Here is a 22,060-nt window from a genome sequence, read left to right as displayed (position 1 = left end):
ACTTGCATGTGGGTGTGATGGGGAATGAGAAAGACTTAAAACTATGTTTTGAAAAAGCCTGTATAGCATCCTAATAGCATTGTAATAGGTAGGGTACAAATAGAAAGGAAGGGACAGAAGCTCAGTTTTTGAATAAGAAATAACTATTTGTAATGAATGTTAAAAGGTTCTCCAGCTAGTGCTATAAACTGGCTAGCTGGTTAGGACTGCTTCTGCCTCCTAAGTCAGTTCAGGCCACAGAGTCTCATGACTTAATTGGGAGCAAAACCTGGAGTGTTTAACTAACATGGTACAGGCAAGCTATTCCATTCAATTTTGAACTTAATGTAGATGTTTCTTTCTATAATATGCTTAATTGATGGGACTAGAATCTTTACTCTCTTTTTCTGCTACATCTAAGTTTGCATAACCACATTGATATAAACTGTCACCTGGATTTTACAAACTATAAGCAAAGTAGACTGATTATTTTTCTAACATGTTTTTCCCTTCTGGCAAAAATATCCTGGCACTCAGGAATATCTGAATTTTAAATCTCCAAGTCCTAAAGTATCAAGATTTGGGGCAGGTTTGGCCCACAGAATACAGTTAGAATTTGGCTTCAGATATTCAAGGTCCTGAATCCACCATAATTTCCTATTTACCCACTTCTTTTGTAAGTGAGTCTATTTCTTTTCCTTTCTTGGATTTTTCCAATCTTCATTTGTATTTTCCTTCTACTGCCTTTACTTCTCTCTGGTCCTTATGTACTAGCACTTAATATAGGGAGTGAAAATAAAGAGGTAAAATAGGGTTCTGCTAAGAGAAAGCTAGAACTTACCTTCTTTCCTTTTATTATCACCCTCCTTCATTTTTCAAATCACCATTCTCTACTTCAAGGTGTATATAATGTCTGCCCATGCTCTGGGCCATATTTTTAGACCACATACTAAAAACATCTCCAAATTGAAAACCACCAGAGACTAAATTTTAGCATAGGGTCATTCCAGTAATTTTCAGAGAGAGAGCCTGAAGCAAGAGCTCATATGGGCACAATTTATTTCTTCTGTTTCTAGTCTAACCAGATCTTGCCAGAAGCCCATTAGCAAACCTCAGCTGTCATCTGGGGTTAGTTTCAGGACTCTCCTCTTCTTGTCATGAAGGTTTTCAAGTCCAGCAGAAGATGGGCAAGGTCCAGCAGAAGATGGGCAAGGCCCAGCAGTGTAAACAGGGCAGTGATGAGGTCACTGGGTGGGTAGGTAAGCAGATCTCAAATATGCTGCACAAGGCTCTAAGGAATGTTTTTCTCATCATTTGTTCCCTGCTGGAAACTTGCAGGTTTCAGTCCCCAAGGCATTCTTTGGCAACCACTGGAGTTATTCTGTCGGCAATTGTTCAGCTGGATCTTCGAGTCTTTTGGATCCATTACAGTCCTTTCAAGGACAGAGTATGCAGCTATAGCACTCTCTACCCACTGAGAGCATGGTTGTTTACGAAGTTTTCTGCTTTAACAAGCAGCAGAGAAGACATCTAAAAAATACCTGAGTGATATGGCATCTTCATGAAAACCTGCCCTAATAGTAGCACCTGTTCTCCCTCCCTGTTCCCCTACTCTTCCAAGGTTTGTCAAAGAGCTTCCCAACACATGCTAGTCCCTGTTATCTGATATAGGACTTCTAGTTTTGCATTTTTTTTAACCTTTTCCTCTCATGTAAAGATGCAAACCAGACTTAAAGTTGAAAACAATTCTGATGTTTAAAATAGTGGTTTAAACACCAATAATAATAGTCAAGTGTTCCAATCCTAGTAAACGATCAATAGGTTACCTAAAAGTAAACATTAGACAGTTATCCTCAAACAGAAACACGTTTCCTGATGTCCACATGCTTCTGTTGAACAGTACCAGTACAATTTCTCTTTGTACGGTGCCTGATCTCTGCATTACTTAAAAATAACAAACCTTCAAGGAATGCATCCTTTGATAACAGCAAAGATGTGTTTTGTTCTGAACATTGCTACATACAAGAATCGTAGGAGTGTCAGACTCAACAGGACAAGCAAATTGCAGCATGTGGAATTTGAGGTTTATACCTTATAGTAATAATCTGCCCAAAGTCCAGCTCATAGTTGTTTACTTGCGCAATGAAGATGGCAGCAACCGCCTCGTAGAGTGCTGTCCCATCCATATTGATGGTGGCTCCCACAGGCAGCACAAACCTCGCAATCCTCCTGTCCACATGGTTATTCTCCAACAAGCACTTGAAAGTGATAGGCAGTGTGGCAGAGCTGCAAAACAGCAGAGAAGCACACACTGAATTATTTTTATTTCTGGGGAATAGAACGAATTGTAGCAAACCTTCTCCAGGCAGGGTAAATTTTACACTAACCATGTGAGCACTGCTTCTCATTCCTTGGTCTGCACGTGTACTCACTTACCGTGTAACTCGCTCCTTTGCTTGAGGGAGGATAAAGACAGTTACATGTATAAATGCTAGAGTTAATGCAAATTTTGCTTCCCCAAAATTAAAAACGTCGTTCTCTTTTTCCTTCTTTCTGAAGAAAAGGGACAGAAATCCCACAGACGCAGTATTGTACACTCAAATGCAAGACAGGAGAAACACCCTGTGCAGCTTGTTAGTAAAATCTCTGAAAACTGTTGTGCACTCATGGTTTCTAAAAAAGTTTCCTTCTAGGTCTTCTGAAATAGAAAGCCATTTTTAAACAGCAAGAGTAACCATAAACCAAGGAAAGGTATAAAGCAAGAAAGGCTCTTAACTCACTTAACTGCCCTTAGGGAGTGTTCCAGTTATCACTGCATATTGACAGTAATTAGACGACCAGTTTAGGCAATGAATTATAATGGCACTGAGAGTGGCACAAGAGATTGGAATGCTGCTTGGGTTAAACGCTAAAACAACCCAGTGGGCAACAGCTCTGAGCAAGAAACTACTCCTCCTTTTACCACAGAATGTATTAATGCTGTAATGTCCTACCTCATATGTAAGAAATTTCTCATTTCTGCAAGGGGTTAGGCAAAGATCTTATCAACAGTATGCCTGAAAATAAAAGCTACAGACCAAGCTCCTGTATTCAGGAATATACAATCCCATTTCCTCTCTGGGACAGATCTGCCCATGTCCCTTGTGTGATCATGTAACAACCACATAATTGCAGGTCATATAATAATATGTACATATGAAAATGAGATATAAATATGTATGTGTGTGGGATAGGATGGAATGGAGTAGAATGGTATAAGACTGTTTGACAGGTATTAATTTCAAAATGAGCTTGACCCCTTCCAAACTTTAACCCTTGATTTCATACTCTAAAAAAAAAAAAAAAAAAATCATGATTTTTGTTTTCACTAACTGAGACAATTAATTAAATATTATCTGGTCATAAATTTCCTCATTTTCAATAAGATGCCTGCATTTTTAAATAGTAACATGCCTAAACATGTTTATCTTTATATTTTATCAGTCCTTTTGCAACATTCTGCATTTTACCATACAGTGTCACATTCTCTAAAATGTCACGAGTAATTAAACTGCATTCAAGTGAGCGAGGGGGTATTTTTTATGGCACGTCAGTTTGTACAGAAAATAAGTAATACCACTGAAGAAAATATACAAATGGCAAAATATTTTCCTTGTTATGATACTCATTTTAATATACTGCTCAGTATCTGAGACTATTTAAATGATGTAAAATAGCAAACTCCTTCAAAATTATTCAAAATTTATTTCTCTAAAGACATAAGTAGTTATAGGGGAAATATTGGTACCATGATACTAAGGTCTTTAATGTTCTGTTCTCTTGTGATCTACGTGCCCCGAGTCATGAAATATAGACATCTTTCCACTAGTTTGGGCAGCTCAGATCGCTCAGTTGCTGTGTGTTGTGAGCCACACATCAGCAATGTGGCTCTGATACCTAAATCTTATAATGGCCATTATCTGTTCTTAACTGAAGATAACACATCTGATCTACAAATTCTTTCTCAGTAGTTACAAATGACCTACAAAACCACAGACAGATTCTGAAAACTCTGAAATCATAACCCCAAGTTTGCAGGAATGCATTAGCAAAATGTTTCCAGGAGTAGGAGTTGTCGTTTTGTATTTGTGCAAGCTTTTGTTTGCGGAAAGTAACAGTGTTTGGAAAGGAAAAGTAGCTTCCTGCCATAGAAACACAAAAGAAAAAAAGAGAAGTCTATGTTTTCATTAGGATATCTCTGTTTTCTATAACCTTATAAAGTCTGACTTGTGAATGATTACTACAGACTGGCAGTCACTGCCATGAAAATCTGGACAAAATTAATTCTCTAAGTATGCAAATAGACTGAAAGGGCAGGGAAGCAATAGAAATCTGATTACCTCTGGTAACTGGGGTATATTAAACTTTTTCATTCTGGCAGTCCTAATATTTAATCAATATTTACTTTGAAAAACAAACACAGTAAAGCATAACCCCCCGCAACTACAGATTAGATGTCATTTCTCTCTTGGGTAATGCCTATCATTTCTCACACATTCATTTGTGAATGACTGAAATTCTCTACATCTTGTTTACCACAAAATGTTCATAAAATAAAAGGGTGAGGCTGGGGCTTACAGATAACGTAGCACTAAAACCCCTTGGTGTAGCTGCAACTAGGAGAGGACCACCAGAGTAGCACTTCTAGATGTTCTTAACTATAGGCATGGCCAGGAAGCAAATCCTAAACTTATTATTCACTGTCTCCCTTCCCTGCAGCTACTTCAGTTGTGGAGGGTTACTTGTTTTTAAAGACAGTCTTTCCTCGGCCATTTGGCTTTTCTGTAACAAAACCCCATCTAATTTCTGTGAGGGGAAAAAGAGGAGAAAAATGTAATCTTACAAGTCCTTTCCACCTTGCCCACTCTTTGACATACCAGAATTTTAAACCTAAATGTCTTCCTGTTCTGAGAGCAGAGAGCCGAGCTGTGAAACATGCAAATTTTAACTGACATCTTCCGATTTGGTTAAGATGTGAAAAGGATTGTGCAAAACAATCCCATAATACCAGTGGCACAACCAGCAAAATCTGTGCCTCTTTCCACTGTTGTAAACAGAAAGTATGACGCTATTTTTGCAAGAATTTAACTTTTAAACTTGTTCATTATCTCACAGAGTCAGGTATTTCTTTCATTTTAATTTGATGCTGTTAGAAGTAAAATTTCTAGGGCACATAACTAGACATTGGTTTTGTTGTTTATTAAATATTAAAGTAAAAAAGAAAATGGGCAGAATGTAAGTGCAATGATGATGAAAAACATTGTGTAAGATATTGAAAGGAAGCAAATTTCCAGATCACAGATTCTTTACCTTCCTAGCACAGGCAACTACTATATACAGTCTCACTCAAATTTATGACACTGCATCTTAGAGCTAGTAGACTGTCTGTCCTAACTATTCCTATTGAAAGGCTTTCCAGAACTCACTGTTCAGATGAGAAATTTGATTTATGACCCAGATGTACTCTTTTCAATTTACACTAAATTTGTTTTTACGTGCTTTATGCATTTCTCCTTGCACAAATCAGGCCAGCTGTTACAACACATATTGTTAGAAATCAGTTTTGTCCCCTCTCAGCCTGGATTGACCCAATCAGACTTATTAAAGTCTTCTCTTACAAGATGGCTGCTTTGCATCCCATGTAAAGGTTAGCCTTTCAGCACCTGTTTCAATCTGAATGAACTTTTCCTGAATACAGGTGACAAAAGCTATGTGGAGTATCCTAGGAGAGGTTGTTTTGTTCAATGATGGTTCAATTTTACTCACAATGTATCATCTGGCACATATCAGAAAATATGTGTCTTATTATGGCCGTTGGTGACTTACAGGTGGCAATGAAAAAAACCCCATTCCTACTGTCATTTTTTAGTTATATTAATATATAATTTCAATGGCTGAAGAAAAAACATTCTCAGACAAACACTTTGTCTTTCCAGTTAAATTAGGTGAAGTTTGTTTTCCTGAAAGCTGCTTTATCTAGTGTTAAACAGGGGACCAGTAACATCAAAGCCTGACATGTAACATTTATTAGGAGGAAAAAATTTTCTAAAGCACTGATCTTAATCTGTTAAGCCTTTTAAAAACTGTCCTAAAGCTTTCAGCTAAGAGGAGAGGTATCTTCTCCCAGCACTAACTCTAACAATTAAAAATACATTTTTAAAGTCTTATCTCAATTTTGGGATAAAACTCTGCAGCTGCAGGGACTGAGCATAAGCTAACACTGGATCAGGCCAAGCTCTTACTAGTGCAAGCCACAAAGACAGCTAGTCACTGTGGAAGAACAGCTGTTCAGCCTGCTCTGTTTATCTTATCATTCAAATGCATTTTGATATTTGCTCCAAAAAATCAACAAACTGATCTCATCTCCCTTTTGCTAAATCTGCCTTTAATTTACACTGTGCAATAGCCAAGATCTTAGTGTTTCATAAGCAGCAAAACCCTTGAAAAACTCATGTTTTATCGTTTGTCTTCAGAGAAGATGAAAATTGCTTCTTTTGATGGGATGTACCACTGAGAAGCTGCTGCTTTAATTCATTAATGATATGGAAAGATGACCTAGAAAAATAAAATTCCCTCTTGTCATTGGAATGAGGAAAGCTAAAATCAAGAGGAATTTTGCCTGTAGGCCAAATACAGCTTTTTCAGCATGGTGGGAGGTGACAAGATCAGGGGTGGTATGGGGGGAAGAAAGCAGCAAGTCAGAAATCCACACCACAGAGCAGGGCAAGGTGGGCAACAACAGCACGTGCTGTACACACCTTACTGATGTAGTAAAGAGGAGCTGCGTACATTGCTATGGATGCCTGTTGCCAAAGCCAGCCTGTACTGGGGCCAAGGGTTTGGCTTCAGGGGCTGGCTGGCCAGGTGACTGTTGCAGGGACTTGGTGCTAGTCATAAAGATCAAGCTCACTGCATCCTAAGCGATGCACTAAAGGAATAAGAGATCTCCTTTTTCTCTGTCCCTGCCTCTCCAGTAATGTCTGTGCAAACCGAAATATTGCTGTGATTGAGATTTCTGGAGAAATATAAGGGGACTGAGAATGGGATGCAGAACCTTTGTCTAAAGGGAAATGGGTTGAAATAATGTTCAGATTCAATAAAATCATTGTCATGAGACGGCTGTTTAGTGGCTTTCAGGTTCCCTTGTGTTACATTCTTGGGTTTCGTACATGGTATTGTTTTTGATTCTTGCAGTTTGACTTTTAGCTTAAAAAGAAATCTTTCCACAGGTGCAGACTAGGGGAATGAGTATCAGGACACTGATCTGTGGGTTTCTTTCTATCTTTAGATGTAGACATGAACCGACACAGAAACAACTCCAAGAAACACATCAGTACACTTAAAACCAACTCTTTGTTCTCCTCTAAGATGATCTGAAAATCCAATACCCACATTATGAGTGTTATATAATGCCCCTGTGGCAAGTATTATTTAACCAGATACAGATGTGTTGACCGTCAGGAGAAGCAGCCCTCCTGTCCAGCCCCAATTATTTGTGCATGTTCTTTTGGCAACAGCTCAGTTATGTGCAGTATCCATTCCTTTCAGTGTAACAAAGGTGAAAAGTTCAGCTATCTGTAGACAAGGCACTGCTATTTGAGCAGAAAAACATTACAAAACATGTTGGGCCTGTGTTGGATTTGCAAAACATACACGCTGTTAAGAAGGAGCAAACAGAGCTCCATCAAACATGTCCAAGCCCCAAATCTGTAAGTTCAGAGCCTTTCCTCAGGACTCACCTTAACTTTGGTGGTATATTAGCTTCTGACAATAAAGATACTAAATCTGGTAGCAAGTCCTGCTGGTGATTCTTGACAGGCTGAGCTGCCAGCTGGTGCCAGAGCTCTGTTCCCAAACTACACCCTCTCTGGGCCTATAAATACGTAATTACTCCTTGCACAGCAGAAAGGGAGAGAGTGCTATCTCAAAGTCCTCGATATCCCCAGGAGAGGGGGGTCTCTCCTGGGAGTCGGAGCCCAGGAGAGTCAAAGTCAGCACAGGTTTAAGGGCAAGCTGAATTCCCTGGGTATTCCCCACAGTCAGTGGGCACTCTCACATCAGCTTGGGGTAAGGAAATGGGGCTGGAGAAAACCTCAAGTAAGGATTAGTTTACCTTGAAGAGACTCACCAGAGAGAGACGCCTCTCTCTCATCAGTTGAGATTTTTGCTTTAGAGCTATGCCTGATGCCTGCCTAGCTGTCCTTACCGTGCTGGCTTTTGGGGCTCTTTCCTAGGAGCCCAACCCTCCCAATGAGGAGCTGAGTTCCAAGATGAACCATAGGCATCCTATGTGGTTGAAAGTTGCCTAAAAGCTAAGCTTTGCAATGATGATCGCTGATATGCAGGTCTTTTTTAGAAGAGTTAGTTCACATTTGGTAGAGAGCATGTGTGTTCTTTCCTTATGCTTCTACAAGTAATTGAGAGAAAAAAATAACTGATCTAAACATTCTCAAACCAACCAACGTTGGACTTTCTCCAAGCAATAACATAACTTAGGCATTCATGTAGAACAGGGAATCAAACCCCTGCATCCCTTTGTAGATCTGGTTGTGTATTTTGGTGACTACATATCATGTCTGACTTTTTGTTTTATTACTATGATTGATGATACTGGCATGGGAACATTTCTAACCTTGAAATATACCACAAGCAACCTGGACCTGAATATATTATGAACTGCAAAGAGGGCACTTCATGATTGTAAAGTGGCTTCGTACTCTCAGAGGTAGAGACAGACTAAGGAGATGAGATCCAATGAAGAAACAATGAACTGCCTTGACAGGAATGGGAGATCACTATTTTAAAAAACACAAGCCCTGAAAGTTTCCAGACCAGCAAAGTACTAGTAAGTTGGTTATATAATCAAAATGCAATGCTGATGCAAAGTAAGGAAAATTAAGAAAAGTAATCTGTTTTTGAAAATGGTGGAATATGTGCTGATCTTTTAAGTCTTGATTAAACCTCCCTTGTTAAAGGGATCTATACTGGTGAAAAAGTTGATTATTTTTGTTGCTTATTAACAGAAATTAAAGAAAAGAAAAGGACAAATTCTTCTATAGATTCTAAAGGTCAAATAAGGAACAAAATATCTTTTTTTTTCCTAAAAAAAAAAAAAAGGTCAGATTAGATTTTAAAGAAAAATTATCTTTTTCTAGAAAAAGAGAATGAGTGGAATGGCACAGATTAAAAAAACTGAGTTGTCAGCAATACAGTTCTTCAGAAACAGAATTCTTAGAGCAGCAGGGCAGATAGTCAAGTGTGTCAAATGTGAACCTGATGAGCCTTTTCCAACACTAACATCTTTGAGTGCAAAATTAGCATCTTACTTGAATCTGGGGATGTGATGACATCTCAAGCTACAAATTTTTTATGTTCTAATAAAAAAGCCCGCCTTAATTATTTAAGCCTAATTAGAGTTTAAAACATCACCCAGCACATAATTTTTTCTTGATTTTGTATTTCACAGTATGTTGCTCTTTATAGGTCATTTTGGAGTGAACTGTTATATATGAAAACACCTTGTAAAATGAAACATAGTGGAAAGCCAACACCTTCCAACGGTACTGAAATAAGCGTTCCTGCCTCTCCTTTTTTTTTAAATTCCTATACATTCCTTCTGCTCTGCTTACTCTTGCCCTAACCACTGTACATACATTCATGAGAGAAACAGCCATCTGCATTTGACATTCTTGCCCCAAATTACCTTGTCAGACCTCACTAGAACTATAATGAGCCTAACCAGGCCAATGGGCTGGGTGGGGATAAAAGTTTTAGGCTCTTTTCCCAGGTCCCAACTTAAATTTTCACCTTTTCATTGTCCCTTTAGTAAAATAGAGATTATTTCTCCTTTAGCATTGACAGTAATTACCACATTGCAAAGTAATATTTTGTAACAAAAATAAGTTTTGCAGATTATTCATTATTCATTCAAAAATGAATGACATCAACTAATCTGAGTTCAGGGAAGTTACATTGTTACTTCTCCACGTATTTATCTACTTAGATAATTCTCGGACAAGTTCCAGATTTCTGCAAAACTCACATAATTATTTATCAGTGATGATGCCCTATGCAAAACCATACATGCTGGTTACATAATGGCACTTATTAGGCTATTAAAAAGAAGTTATTTAAATTGATATTTGACTGCTTTCCCAGAGCTTTTTATCTGTATGTCATTCCTGCCTTTTCCTTCTGTAATCCCACCAATTACTAATGCACTTTATTTTTAAGTGGGTCACTCCATTTTAGGAGAGTTTACATGAATTCTTCCTCAAGGAGCTTGGGAAGTTATGGAGAAAAGTAAGATTAGAGGCACAAGGGATAAGAAGCTGGTACAAGGCTATTGCCTGAAAGGTTGTATTAGTCACCAGAGATGAACTTATTGTATAACTTATTGTTAGACAGAAGAAGGAATCAGTATTTGAGTATAATTAGATTAAGTACTCCTGAATCATTATTGTTAATTAGAATAAATATTTTGAGGTTAATAAAATCTTTAATTTTTCATTATCTTTTTTTTATAAATAGATGTGCCAAATTTTGTACTAATTACTAATTTGAAGTCTAAATTAGGTAGACAAAATTAGGTGTTTGTCACTAGCTGTCATAATTTCAAAATCTGGATAAGAATTTAGTATTTTCCAGTCTCTCTGTAAAATAACAATAATACCTTTAAAAATCCAAATGCAAAAATGAGATAAAAGAAAGGTATCCTTTCCTTTCTTTAGCCCTCTTCCTTTACAGCTGACAGTAGAAATAATAAATATGTAAGATGTGCTAAAGAGACCTATTTACCTGGCATTTTGCACTTGTACTGTGGCTTTTATAACTGCGTAAAAAGTGGTAGGTATAGCTGCTCCTGTTACTTCACAGTAGCAAGCCTCCAGCCACAGATGCCATGAGACTGTGCTGTCATGATATTGGCTACACTGAAATATTATTTTAGTTGTCATTCTTGTCTCCACTCCATGCAAGTCAATTCCAGTCCTTTCAAGTACTTCTCATGCACCAGTTTATCCGTGTTGGGAGTAACTTTCATAACCAGTTCACAAGCTGTTTCCCATTTTCACTGTACCTTTGTTCAGCTATGGTTAAAACACATTGTACTTCCTCCCTAAACAGGATGCAAAAAATATTATTCCTTGAGCAGAACAGCTAAATATTTTCCCAGTGCTGGACAATAGCTTGCAACCACAGTCTCTTCTTAATGTACCAAGAAACAAAGACTAAGATGAGTAGAAAGGGTAAAATGTTTCCATATGACTGAACTAGGAGGCTCTCCACTAATACCAAAAATGAAGTCTGGACAAACTCTGCGTCCCTTATAAGTATTAACTTTGTAGAAGCACAATGTTTGTTTTTATGGAAAAGTACCCTTGTTTCCTTTCTAGTCCTCTAAGAAAAAAATATTTTTGTCCAATATTTTTTAAACTGAGGGAAAACAATGTGACAAACATTATTGTCAAATGGCTCCCACACATAACTTCCAAATGTTGAAAGACACGTCTTTTACAAATATACCAGTGAATTTGACACAGGCCATTGTTCAGATCTAAATATATCCGCTCCAGTACAGCTATAGCGTGCTCTTCCCCAGAGAAAGCTGGAGAAAGAATCTAGCAAGTATTTTGTTGCATCTGTCTAGAAACTGTGTAATACCTGGAAGATGTGGCCAGAGCAATGAGCAAGGCTTGAAGAATCCCTCTGATGAAGACAATGGGATTCTTCTTGGTGATAAAGAAGTACATCATTGGCAGAATAAACAGACCATGTACCACGAGGCCGCAAACCACTGTAATGGCGTAGAAACCCAGTTTCTTCCCAATAGCTGAAGGGTCATCCATTTCTAAGATTTTACCAGCAATTAGGAACACAATTCCAAATGGAAAATACCTGAGCAAAAAGGAAGACAGTCATTATTAGGAGATGGCTCACTTCCATCAAACAGTATGAGCTGGGAAATCCTTCCAGTACCAGTGCAGTAACAGCAGCCTGCCTGGAAGCTACACAGCTGGGTCCTGTTGTTTTATCAGACTAAGCCCCTCTCTCTCACCCTTGAGGAGTGTGCCCAAAGCACCGGGCTAAGCAATCTTTTATGTGAGGTACTCCTCAGCACAGCTGAGGTTATGGTTCTGGTCAGGAATGACTTTAAAATGTTTTGGTTCAGAAGGCAGCTCTGACTTTTTAGCTTACGGCAGGTCATTTACTGGAGAGAGGTGGAATGAATCCTAAGCTCTGCTCATGTGTTTGTGCTCATGTAACTGTTCATGGATTTTAGTTGGAAGCGGTTAAGTAAATGTTTATGTTGCCTTTGGAAGACATAGCAGAAACACCAACATGCATTAGACACGCTCTTGGACTGCCTGGGAGTTTGATTTGGGACAGATAGATAGGCAGAAGAATAGTTAGTTTCTGAACCCTCTCTGGACTGGATGTAGGATAGGTGCTTTTTCAAAACTGTTGTGCTTCTGTGCATGACTAGACACAAAGCCACGGGTGCTGAAAGAGCTTAAGATTTAAAAAAAAATTAAAAAAATATGGGGGCATCCAGCCATCTTCCACTTGCAGCTGTGCCATCTCCAGAGACTTGCGACTTCCTCCTCATCCTTCCAGAAATTACTAAGCCCTTGGACCCAGCTAACTAAGTGATCATTCCCTGACTCAGCTCAGTCAGACTGGACCAGGTAGCTGGAAACAAAGGCTGAGTGCTGGCAGTGGTATCCCCCCACATCGGGCTGAGCCACTCCGGGGGACCTTCTGAAGAACGGGGAAAATGCTAAGCCGATACTTTTTGTTGTGGGCAGTCACCTACTGTCCCTCTGATCTTTGGGGCAGGTGGGTTGGCAGGTCTAGCTGGCTCTCGGTGTAATTTAGGATTGCTTTGAAGGCTTTTCCTAAGTTACATAGCCTAGGAGAGTTCATTGAGCAATATTCTGCTGACTGGAGACATCCCGTGTGCCAAGCACTGTGGGTGTATCATCTCCACTGTGCTGTTCAGTGCAGAGAGAGCCAAGCTGGCAGCAACCACGCTAAGGACAGTACAGTCATGTCAGCACAAGAGCCCAGCCCTCTCCTGAGCAAGCTGAAGCCAGACCAGTATTTCCAGTGGAGCAGTGCTGTAAGGGATGAGAGTTCCATATTGAGCACCTTGTCACGCTTTTTCTTTCTGTGGGCTGGATGTATTTAATCCGTCTCAGCCTGCCCGAGGATTGGCAGTGCCCTTAGTATATAAAGCACACACAGAGTCAGCTATGCCATGTTTCATTATTTGGGAGTAATAACATGGAGTGCCTCTGTCAAAATGACAGTGCAAGCCAGGGACAGGATGTGTGTGTGTGTATGTATCTTCCTCCAGACACTGAGGCCCTGCAAAGCTAAGGATCATTCACCCTCATTTATTTCCCTGGAAATAAGTTGATGAGGTTTCTGTGCATCCTCTTCTGTTGAAATTTTCTTACTCTTTTAAAAAAAATACTGATTTTCTTACTAAAACAGTTACTTACCAAACAGCAACTGCCACGATCTTCATGACCGATTCGTTTAAACACTGGCAAAAGCTGACCAAAGGAACGCCACTGTTCCCCATTCTTCCCAACATTATACCTGCAAACAACAGCATTCAGGTTCAATTTCTCAGGTGCCTTCATGCAAAGCCCCAGTGCTTTCCCTCCCTGCTGTAATTCAGAGTGAACAAAGTGGGAGATGACTGGATGCATATAGATCTTCTTGCTGTGTAAAGAGACATGGTATCTGAAAATCTCACCTTACACGAACAGGAGAGTGTGGGGGAGCCAGGCCACAGCCTTGTGCTTTGGCTCCACACAGGGCGCTCTGCCCTGGCTGGGTGGTTTTTCATATGCAGTTCCCTGAAAGTTTCGCCGTGGAGGTACTTTTGTGTCATAGATTTAGCCCCCCTGGTAGCAAGCACATTTCCTTAAGTATGTTTCATAGAGCCCTGAGAAGGATTTACCTGCTCGGAGGGATCCATGAAAGACAAACTGAAAAACATTTTTCTAGTGAAAGAAACTGTCTCTGCCTGTGGTCTGCCTTACTGCGGTGCACTGCGTACAACTGGGCAGCATCCGTGAGACACTCCCGGAGCAAAGCCAGTATTTGAGGTTTGTTCTGGTAACGGGGAGTTAGTAAGGGGGTTTCCATCTTATTTTTAGTAGTTATCTGTCTACATAATAACAACCAGCCTTCATAATCAGTCAGGCTTTGCAAGCTTGGAGGAGATAAAGAAATGCAAATTCATGTGAAAAAAAGCCAAATTAGACTGTACAGACTAACCAGCAAAGAAGAAAGCAAACCCATTTACGTGCATCCACCACTCAGAAAGGAAAAGAATACAGCTCTGGGATGTGTCATCTAACCATATATTCTCCAGACAGTGTTAGTTTCCAATAATGCATATAAATAGACATAATTTTCCTATTATATTAATTTTTTGCCATCACTCCCTGAAAGAATTATAAGTGATTGAGCTAATTACTCAAGAAAGCACTTCAAAAGCTAGCTACACCAAGTGAGAGTGCCTTTGAATGGAGTTTAATGAGGAAGCAGGGGGCTATGAGTGGGGTGCATGCTGCCACTTGCTCTGGATATGCAGTGTCCTTGCTTTGAGCAGAAGCCCGGGCTCTGTCCCTTGGAGCCCACATCTGTGCTTGCGAGTCAGGTCTCAGGCAGCACCGCTTCCAGGGCAATCCCCTCCTGAGGCAGGGAGGGAGGCTTTCAGCTGTTTTATCCAGGGATTTCACAGTAACAGTGCACGGGTTTGTCAAGATGTGGGTTTGTAAGCCTGTTAATATTCATCTAAGCTATAACTTTTAGGTCAGAAAACAACACTCTTCTATTAAGCATGTTGCTCATCTTTGGTAATAGGACATTAAATATAGTTCAGCTCTTCTAGCCTGGTCAGTGGCAGTTTTACCAAGAGTCTTGGCTTCTAAATCTGTATAATCCCCCAAAAGAAGAAATGCCTTCTTTTTCATTTTACAGGAATAACTGAAATTTGCTCTTTAAAACACTGTCCTACCTAAGCATGTGGCTACTGGTGGGGACAGACAGGGGAGTGAGCAGGACCGGGGTCTTCTGTCTGCAGCCCTGATGTACCAAGTTCCATTTCAGTGCAAACATTTTCCTTGTAATGAATAAATAATGTGTGCTCCTCCAAGAAAAAGAAAGATCGGCTGTCTCAATGCTTAGCTACTGTCATAATCTCAAATAGAAATTCCTGCACACTGTGTGAGAAGAGCTAGCATAGATAGTCACAGCTGAGCCCAGCATTGAGGTTTTTCATGTGTCTTGAACTCACACTCTGCTTGTCAAATGTTGCCCATTTTAATGCATGCCTGGCAAAGAAGTCCAGTCATTCATGCACAGGATTTATTCCTGGACTGAGATTACTAGGCAATTCACCTCCTGCTTCAGGAAAAGAGAGGTAGTTCAAGTCTAAATTCTTGTCCCTTTATGCTATTCTTACGCTGTTCAAGGTCCTTAAAGAAGCTGTAATAAGAGCTCATACCCACCCTAATGCTGTTTTTGGCACACTATGCCAAAGTGGTGTAAAAAGACCTTTGTGCAAATAAGACTCAGCCAAAGTGAGCAAAACTGTTACAAAGCACCAAGGCCTGTATACATTTTTTTTGCAATAAGTAAAAACTCTTCTTTCGTAGAGATTGAAGCCACATGTCTTCTGTTTCATTGCTTCCATTCTTGGGGGGGCGTGGGGGGTGGGTGTGCAGAAAGCTGAAGACAATGATAAATGCTTGGCTGCATCCTTTGTTCAAAATGAAAGTCTGAAATAGTCGCTGGTAGATGACAAGTTTTTAGGGTTTACTGTCTCAGGTTTGTTCATGGCTGATAGAGTTCACAGGTGACCCAGCAGCCAGTACTACGCTGTACGTGGCAATACCAGCAGTATATTTTCTGTACATCAGCCAGGAAGAAACCAGCTCTCAGCTTCCAACTCTTGAGCCCCGGGCCAGCAAGACTTAGGGGCATGGTAAAAGTAATACATTCAGTTCTGGGAAGACAATGAATGATCCTCTGTGCTCAGAAGTATAAAATTGCCCTTGATCGTAATAAGCACATGTAATTAATTCATTCATATCCAATACTTTTTGACTGGAATAGTGTTTGCTGTGCCATTGTACTCTGGGAATTGACTATAAAATACTACAAATTGTGGGACAGCCAGTTTCCAGCAGTGTTGCATATGGAATACCACCCACTGGAGAAACTAAAAAAGAGAGACAAATCTGCTAATTCCAGGCTTGATTTTTGACCCCTTGTGCTGGTATGAACCATAATATAGTAAATACAGTCAAAGATGTTTTATGGAACTACCTCTGCTGACCAGATTAACTTCCAAGAATAAATTTAGATAAGGAAAATTTGATCAGCATTTTCTTGTAAAAATGATCATAACTTTATGATTAACTAGAGCATGTTTGTTTAATTCCCTCTTCCAAATCCACAAACATAACACACATAGCACCACCGAGTTCCTCCAGCAAGTGAAACTGAATAAATCATCCAGACAGAAGCTCTTAGAGTCCACTGTGATAAGCTACTAGATGGTATATGAATACCAGCATTGCATGATGGCAAAAATAAAATCAAAATGTTTTAATCAAAGAGAAGATCCACAGATTTAAAACTGATAAAACAGTATACCTTCGTAGCTCTCATTCAAGATATCACTGAGGCTCATTATCTGAGTTGGGTTCTGACATAGATAAGTGACAGTTATATTCTACACTAATAATGTGGTAAAATGTGACTAAGAATGGGTAAGAACAACAGACAGGGCACGTTCCAGGGCTAAATTAATTTTCTGCCTGGTAGGGGGAACTTAAGCCAAGGAGTTGGTCTGGGAGCAGGTTTTTCTTGGACTGCCAGCTGCAGGGGTGAAATGTCCAGCCATGAGAGTGGGGGGTGTCTCAGTTGCATGCTCTGGGCATTAGAAATGTACTAATCTCTTGGGCTTTGGAAAGAAAGTCTGCTACAGACTTGTTTATTTCAGAATGTCTTGAAACTTTCTCTGGGACTTCTGCTACTGGCCACAGAGTGAAACAGAATATTGGCAGAGGGGCCATGGGTCTGACCTGGTATAGTAATTCCTACCTCCTCTGAGTATACTGTGTTAGTGTTTCTTACAGTCAGGAAAAAATGGTTCATAAATAAAAGCTCAAAATAATCCAGAATAAAATTTAAAAAAAAAGAATATAAGTATATGCACAGAAGACAGAACTGCATGGAACAAAACTCATCAAGGATTTTGAAGACTTATATTTGAAAGGTTGGGAGAACAGCTCTGTAACAGTTTTGCCTTTTTCCCTACAAAGTTTAGATAGAAGCAGTTAAAAAGGGTGAATCAAGAAACCAAACAACCTAACCCCCGTCTTTTTCTCTTAAATGGATACTTGGATTATTACAAACCAAACAGGTCTGAAACCTACCCATTGTGGCAGAGAATATCACAATCCCTAGCACATTCATGCCATCACTAGTGCCTGGTTCTGATTTGTAAATCACTTCAGGGGGGGGAGTGATATCCAAGGCAAAATTCTGGACATTGGATCCATTCTCATCCTGGACTCCATATATTATAATGCGACGAGTGGTGCTTTCAGATGATGCTTTGTTAGATTTAATGATGGGAATACTCTTGGTGCGATACTGAAAGAAAAAAAAAAAGTTTCCATTATAATATCACAGCAGGAACTAATAGTTTAATGAGACCTCCTAAGTGCTCTGTTTCAACAATGCTGCATGTTCAAGGGACAAGCATGAAAAGAATGACAGCTCCTGTCCCAATGCTGCTAAATCTGTAAGAACAGTTGTTTTTCTGGAAAAGCATAACAAAATCAGAGTTTTGTATAGAATCATAGAATAGTTTGGGTTGGAAGGGACCTTTAAAGGTCATCTAGTCCAGCCCCCAAACATATATATATTATATATATATATATATATATATAATCAGACCCTTGTGCAGCAAACACACCATCTCCTGATAAAGCTACTTTCCTGTAAGACATAATAAGGAATGACTCCCTAGAGGTTCTGAGTGCCCTTCTCTTTGCCACACCAGAGGTAAGGTTCCTATGAAATATTCCCCCAGGTGAAATAAATAAAGTCATGCCCCTTGCTCACTCAGAACTTTTAGATGAGGTTTTCTGGCCAAATTCCAATCTGAGTAATTAGATACTTCCTAAATACATTATTTTGTTGCTTTAATTGGACATGGTATTCTGTTCATAGAATCATTTAGGTTGGAAATGACGTTGAAGATCACTGAGTCCAACCATTAACTTAACACTGCCAAGTCCACCACTAACCCATGTCCCTAAGCTCTACATCTACACATCTTTTAAATACCTCCAGGGATGGTGACTCAACCACTTCCCTGGGCAGCCTGTTCCAATGCTTAACAATCCTTTTGGTGAAGAAATTTTTCCTAATATCCAGTCTAAGCCTCCCCTGGCACAACTTGAGGCCGTTTCCTCTTATCCTATCACTTGTTACCTAGGAGAAGAGATTGACATTTCAGGTAATTGTAGAGAGTGATAAGGTCTCCCCTGAGCCTCCTTTTCTCCAGACTAAACAACCCCAGTTCCCTCAGCCACTCCTCATAAGACTCGTGGTCCCGGCCCTTCATCAGCTTCGCTGCCCTTCTTTGGACATGCTCCAGCACCTCAATGTCTTTCCTGTAGCGAGAGGCCCAAAACTGAATATAGTGCTCGAGGTGCAGCCCCACCAATGCCAAGTACAGGGGGACGATCCCTTCCCTAGTCCTACTGGCCACACTATTTCTGATACAGGCCAGGATGCTGTTTGCCTTCTTGGCCACCTGGGCACACTGCTGGCTCATGTTCAGCCAGCTGTTGACCAAAGAGAATTATAGAATCATTTAGGTTGGAAAAGACCTTTAAGGTCATTATCATCATTATTCCTTTGCATGGTGTTACTGGGCACTGTTAAAGAGATTCCAGCAACTCTGTGACTGCAGTCCCATGTTAAGACAAACCATGCTCTAGGTATACTGGCATAAATTGTTCTGCTTCCCTACAGAACCTTTCTCAAGGTCCTCACAGATCTGCCCTCAGGTGGAGGTGGAGCTGATGTAGGTGTGCATGTCTATTCTCTAGTCACACTCTGCATTGTATGCTTGTTTGTATTGCCTTCAGATACCAAGGCTGCTGACGCTAATGGAAAGGGACTCATTAATTCCTAAATGCTGAAGGTACTAGCAGTATCTGAAGTAATATGCAACGTCTGTATCTGGACTCTGTTTTACGAAGATACATGTTTTATGTGACGTTGGCTCATGTCTCTCATCAGTGGTAAAAGGAATATAGCCACTTACCTGCTTGAATGTGGCCTCAACAAGATTGGCTGGAAACATGTTCCTAAAAATGAACAAATAAAAGAATAATTTCTATGGAGATGAAAACAACTTCTATTTACTGTGTCTTGAGTCTCCCACGATAAATCAGTTATTTACCTTCCTAGAGACCAAGGGCTGGATGGGTGCAGAAGACTGCCACTCTCTCCCACTCATGCCATACAGCTGTACCTGACTGAGCAAGGCTCAACAGAGAGACAGTTCCTCAGAATTAAAGTTTTGGGACTTGCTTCTAAATACCTGGAGTGAGACCCAGGAGCTCTAGTTTCAGTCTGGCTCTGCCACAGTCTCCATATCGTAACTGGGGCAACATAATTGCTATCATTCCCTTCCCCATCTGTTAACTGAGGAGAATAATATTCTTTTATTCCATATTTTGTCTTCCCTACTTAGACAATGAGCTGTTCAAGACAGAGTCAGGGTTCAGGCATGTATTCCTGAGACCCCTGTAATCTACTTTGGGACTTCTAAGTATTCCTGTGAGATGACTCATAAACTGTAGTAACTCCTGATACACTTTCATCACTAAAATTGCAAGTGATGTAGACTTTACAGTGGTTTGGTCAAGAACAGTCTGCTTTTCAAAAAGAGGAGCTTATTCCTGATTAAAAGAATTGAAATTAGAGCTGCACAGTCTCTGCTAAATTTTATTTTAATATATTTCTGAAGCTTCAGAACAAAGAGACTGAAGCCAGGCCAACAGCTTCCTCTTTGCTCATGGCTGAGCTATGGAGCAAGACAATTACCATACACTGTGAGATTTGCAGCAAGACCAACAGATTTTTAATTCCAAAAGTTACTCTTGTTGTAATCTTTTCTGACCTTCTGTGTACCTCAGTTCATAACATTTCACCCAATAATATCTGGAGCTAATTTATAACTTCTGTTTGAGCTAGATTACTACTCTGCAGGAAGACATTCAATCCCAATTTGAAATGGAGAGCACACCCTCTACAGGCTTCAAAAAGGAATCATAGCATAGTTAGGCAAAAAAGCTAAACGGTCATATATTTCTATGCAGCATTTGGGAATCAAGATTTGTGTGATGATTCTAATAGGATCATTTTCAGAACTGGTTTATTTTGAGCCCAAAACTTCTGAACCTAGAGGTAGAAGACAGTGACAGCCTATGACCCAGTTATATGGTTTCATATACATAAATTTATGCAAGGAGAAACTCCTGAATTCTCTAACCAAAAGATTTCATTCAAAGTCCAGCTCAAGCTCCAAGACAGGACAACACCTAAGTATATATGAAAAGCCCATTAGAGAATTGCTATATATATGAACAGTTAAATGCATACTGAACTAAGACATTTTCCAGACCTGCTTTCCTCTTTGCAGCAGCAGCAGCGTATGCTTGCTGCTAATGGAGTTGCAGCAAGAGCACGCTGTGCAGCACTGGCTTAGAACAAACAATTTTATTGCTATTTTAAGTGATCATAATGCGACATTATGGTCACACTTAAAATTATGAGGTAGTATCTGTTTCAGTAGCATCAGGCACTGAGAGCAATTGCTACAAAGAGATAATTAATTATCCTTTTCAGGGTAAAGCAGAGGGAGAATAATTTTAATTAAAGGGTAGTAGTACTGTCTAATGATTGAAACAGAAGATTGAAAATGAGAGGGTTTTGTTGGCCTGCTGTGTGAGAACAGACTAGTCACATAAAAGCATCATTGGTCATTTTGGTAAGGCTGTTGTTTTTAGGGCAAACTAGTATGACACAGACAAGTTACTACCAGGCAAGATACGAGGTTGATATGCAGGAGTTTAGTTACTCTTCTTTAACTGTTCTGGCCTTTCCTCACCGCAATGCAGGCAAGACAGTTCAGTTTACCTACCCCTTGTAGCCTGATTTGCTACCTGGCATTCCTGTGGGATAACGGCATACACTAGCTGTGCTGCAACATCACCTTCCATTTTACCAATCCCGCTTAAAAGCCCCAGGTATGATGATGGCTGTGCGCTACCGGGACGTCATAGCAGAGGACAGTTGTTTTGGCCATATAGAATCATAGAATGGTTTGGGTTGGAAGGCACCTTTCAAGGTCATCTAGTCCATCTTTCCATACAAGGAAATTATCATAAGTTAGCAGGCTTTAGTTAAATTAATGCAGTCCCTTTTTACACACTTTCATTTAATTGGAATGATTTAACTTACGACACTGTGTAGTGATGTGGTTAGCAATGAACACTCGCTACACCATAGTAAGCAGTGCTGTATGTCTGAGCGATGTGCTGTCACTGACGGAGCTTTCACCCTGGTAATGACAGCGCAAAGCATCTGGTTATCTCTGCAAATTGTCCATAAAGCGGATAATTCTCTGGTTCATATGTCAAATCTGTAGCCAAAGCAAGACACAGACAACAGCTAGCTGTGCATCACTTTCCTATCAGATGCAGACACAACCTTCTGTCTGAGCCCCGGGGGCTTGGCTGGCGCAGGGGACTAACTGAAGAACAGCTGGATGGAGCTGGACCTGGGAAGATGGAGAGGATGTTTATAGGAGGGGGAAGCACTGGAGAGAAAAGATGGTTACTGCCTTTTTATGCCTCATAAGGGAATTCTGCTTCCAGATTGTTAAAGGCTTCATTAATGTTAAATCATCTTTGTTTTGTGATTTGAG

At 40.0% G+C, this 22,060-nt stretch overlaps 1 protein-coding gene across 3 annotated transcripts in view; it reads right to left on the bottom strand.

The window, feature by feature from the left end:
- SLC1A7 (solute carrier family 1 member 7) overlaps positions 1–22,060 on the bottom strand; it is a 58,663-nt gene that overhangs the window by 8,451 nt on the left and 28,152 nt on the right. For all 3 annotated transcript variants that reach the window (XM_049809207.1, XM_049809204.1, XM_049809206.1), the window contains exons 4-8: positions 19,391–19,433; positions 17,484–17,703; positions 13,524–13,623; positions 11,680–11,913; positions 2,071–2,265 (exon numbers count right to left, since the gene is read on the bottom strand). In XM_049809207.1, coding sequence (XP_049665164.1) covers positions 2,071–2,265; positions 11,680–11,913; positions 13,524–13,623; positions 17,484–17,703; positions 19,391–19,433 — 792 coding nt within the window. The remainder of the gene's footprint in view (positions 1–2,070; positions 2,266–11,679; positions 11,914–13,523; positions 13,624–17,483; positions 17,704–19,390; positions 19,434–22,060) is intronic.

The sequence above is a fragment of the Accipiter gentilis genome, chromosome 8 (genome assembly GCF_929443795.1).
Source record: "Accipiter gentilis chromosome 8, bAccGen1.1, whole genome shotgun sequence".
Taxonomy (NCBI): Eukaryota; Metazoa; Chordata; class Aves; order Accipitriformes; family Accipitridae; genus Astur; species Astur gentilis.
Note: the sequence above shows the minus strand (reverse complement) of the source record. Positions and strands in the feature narration are given on the sequence as shown.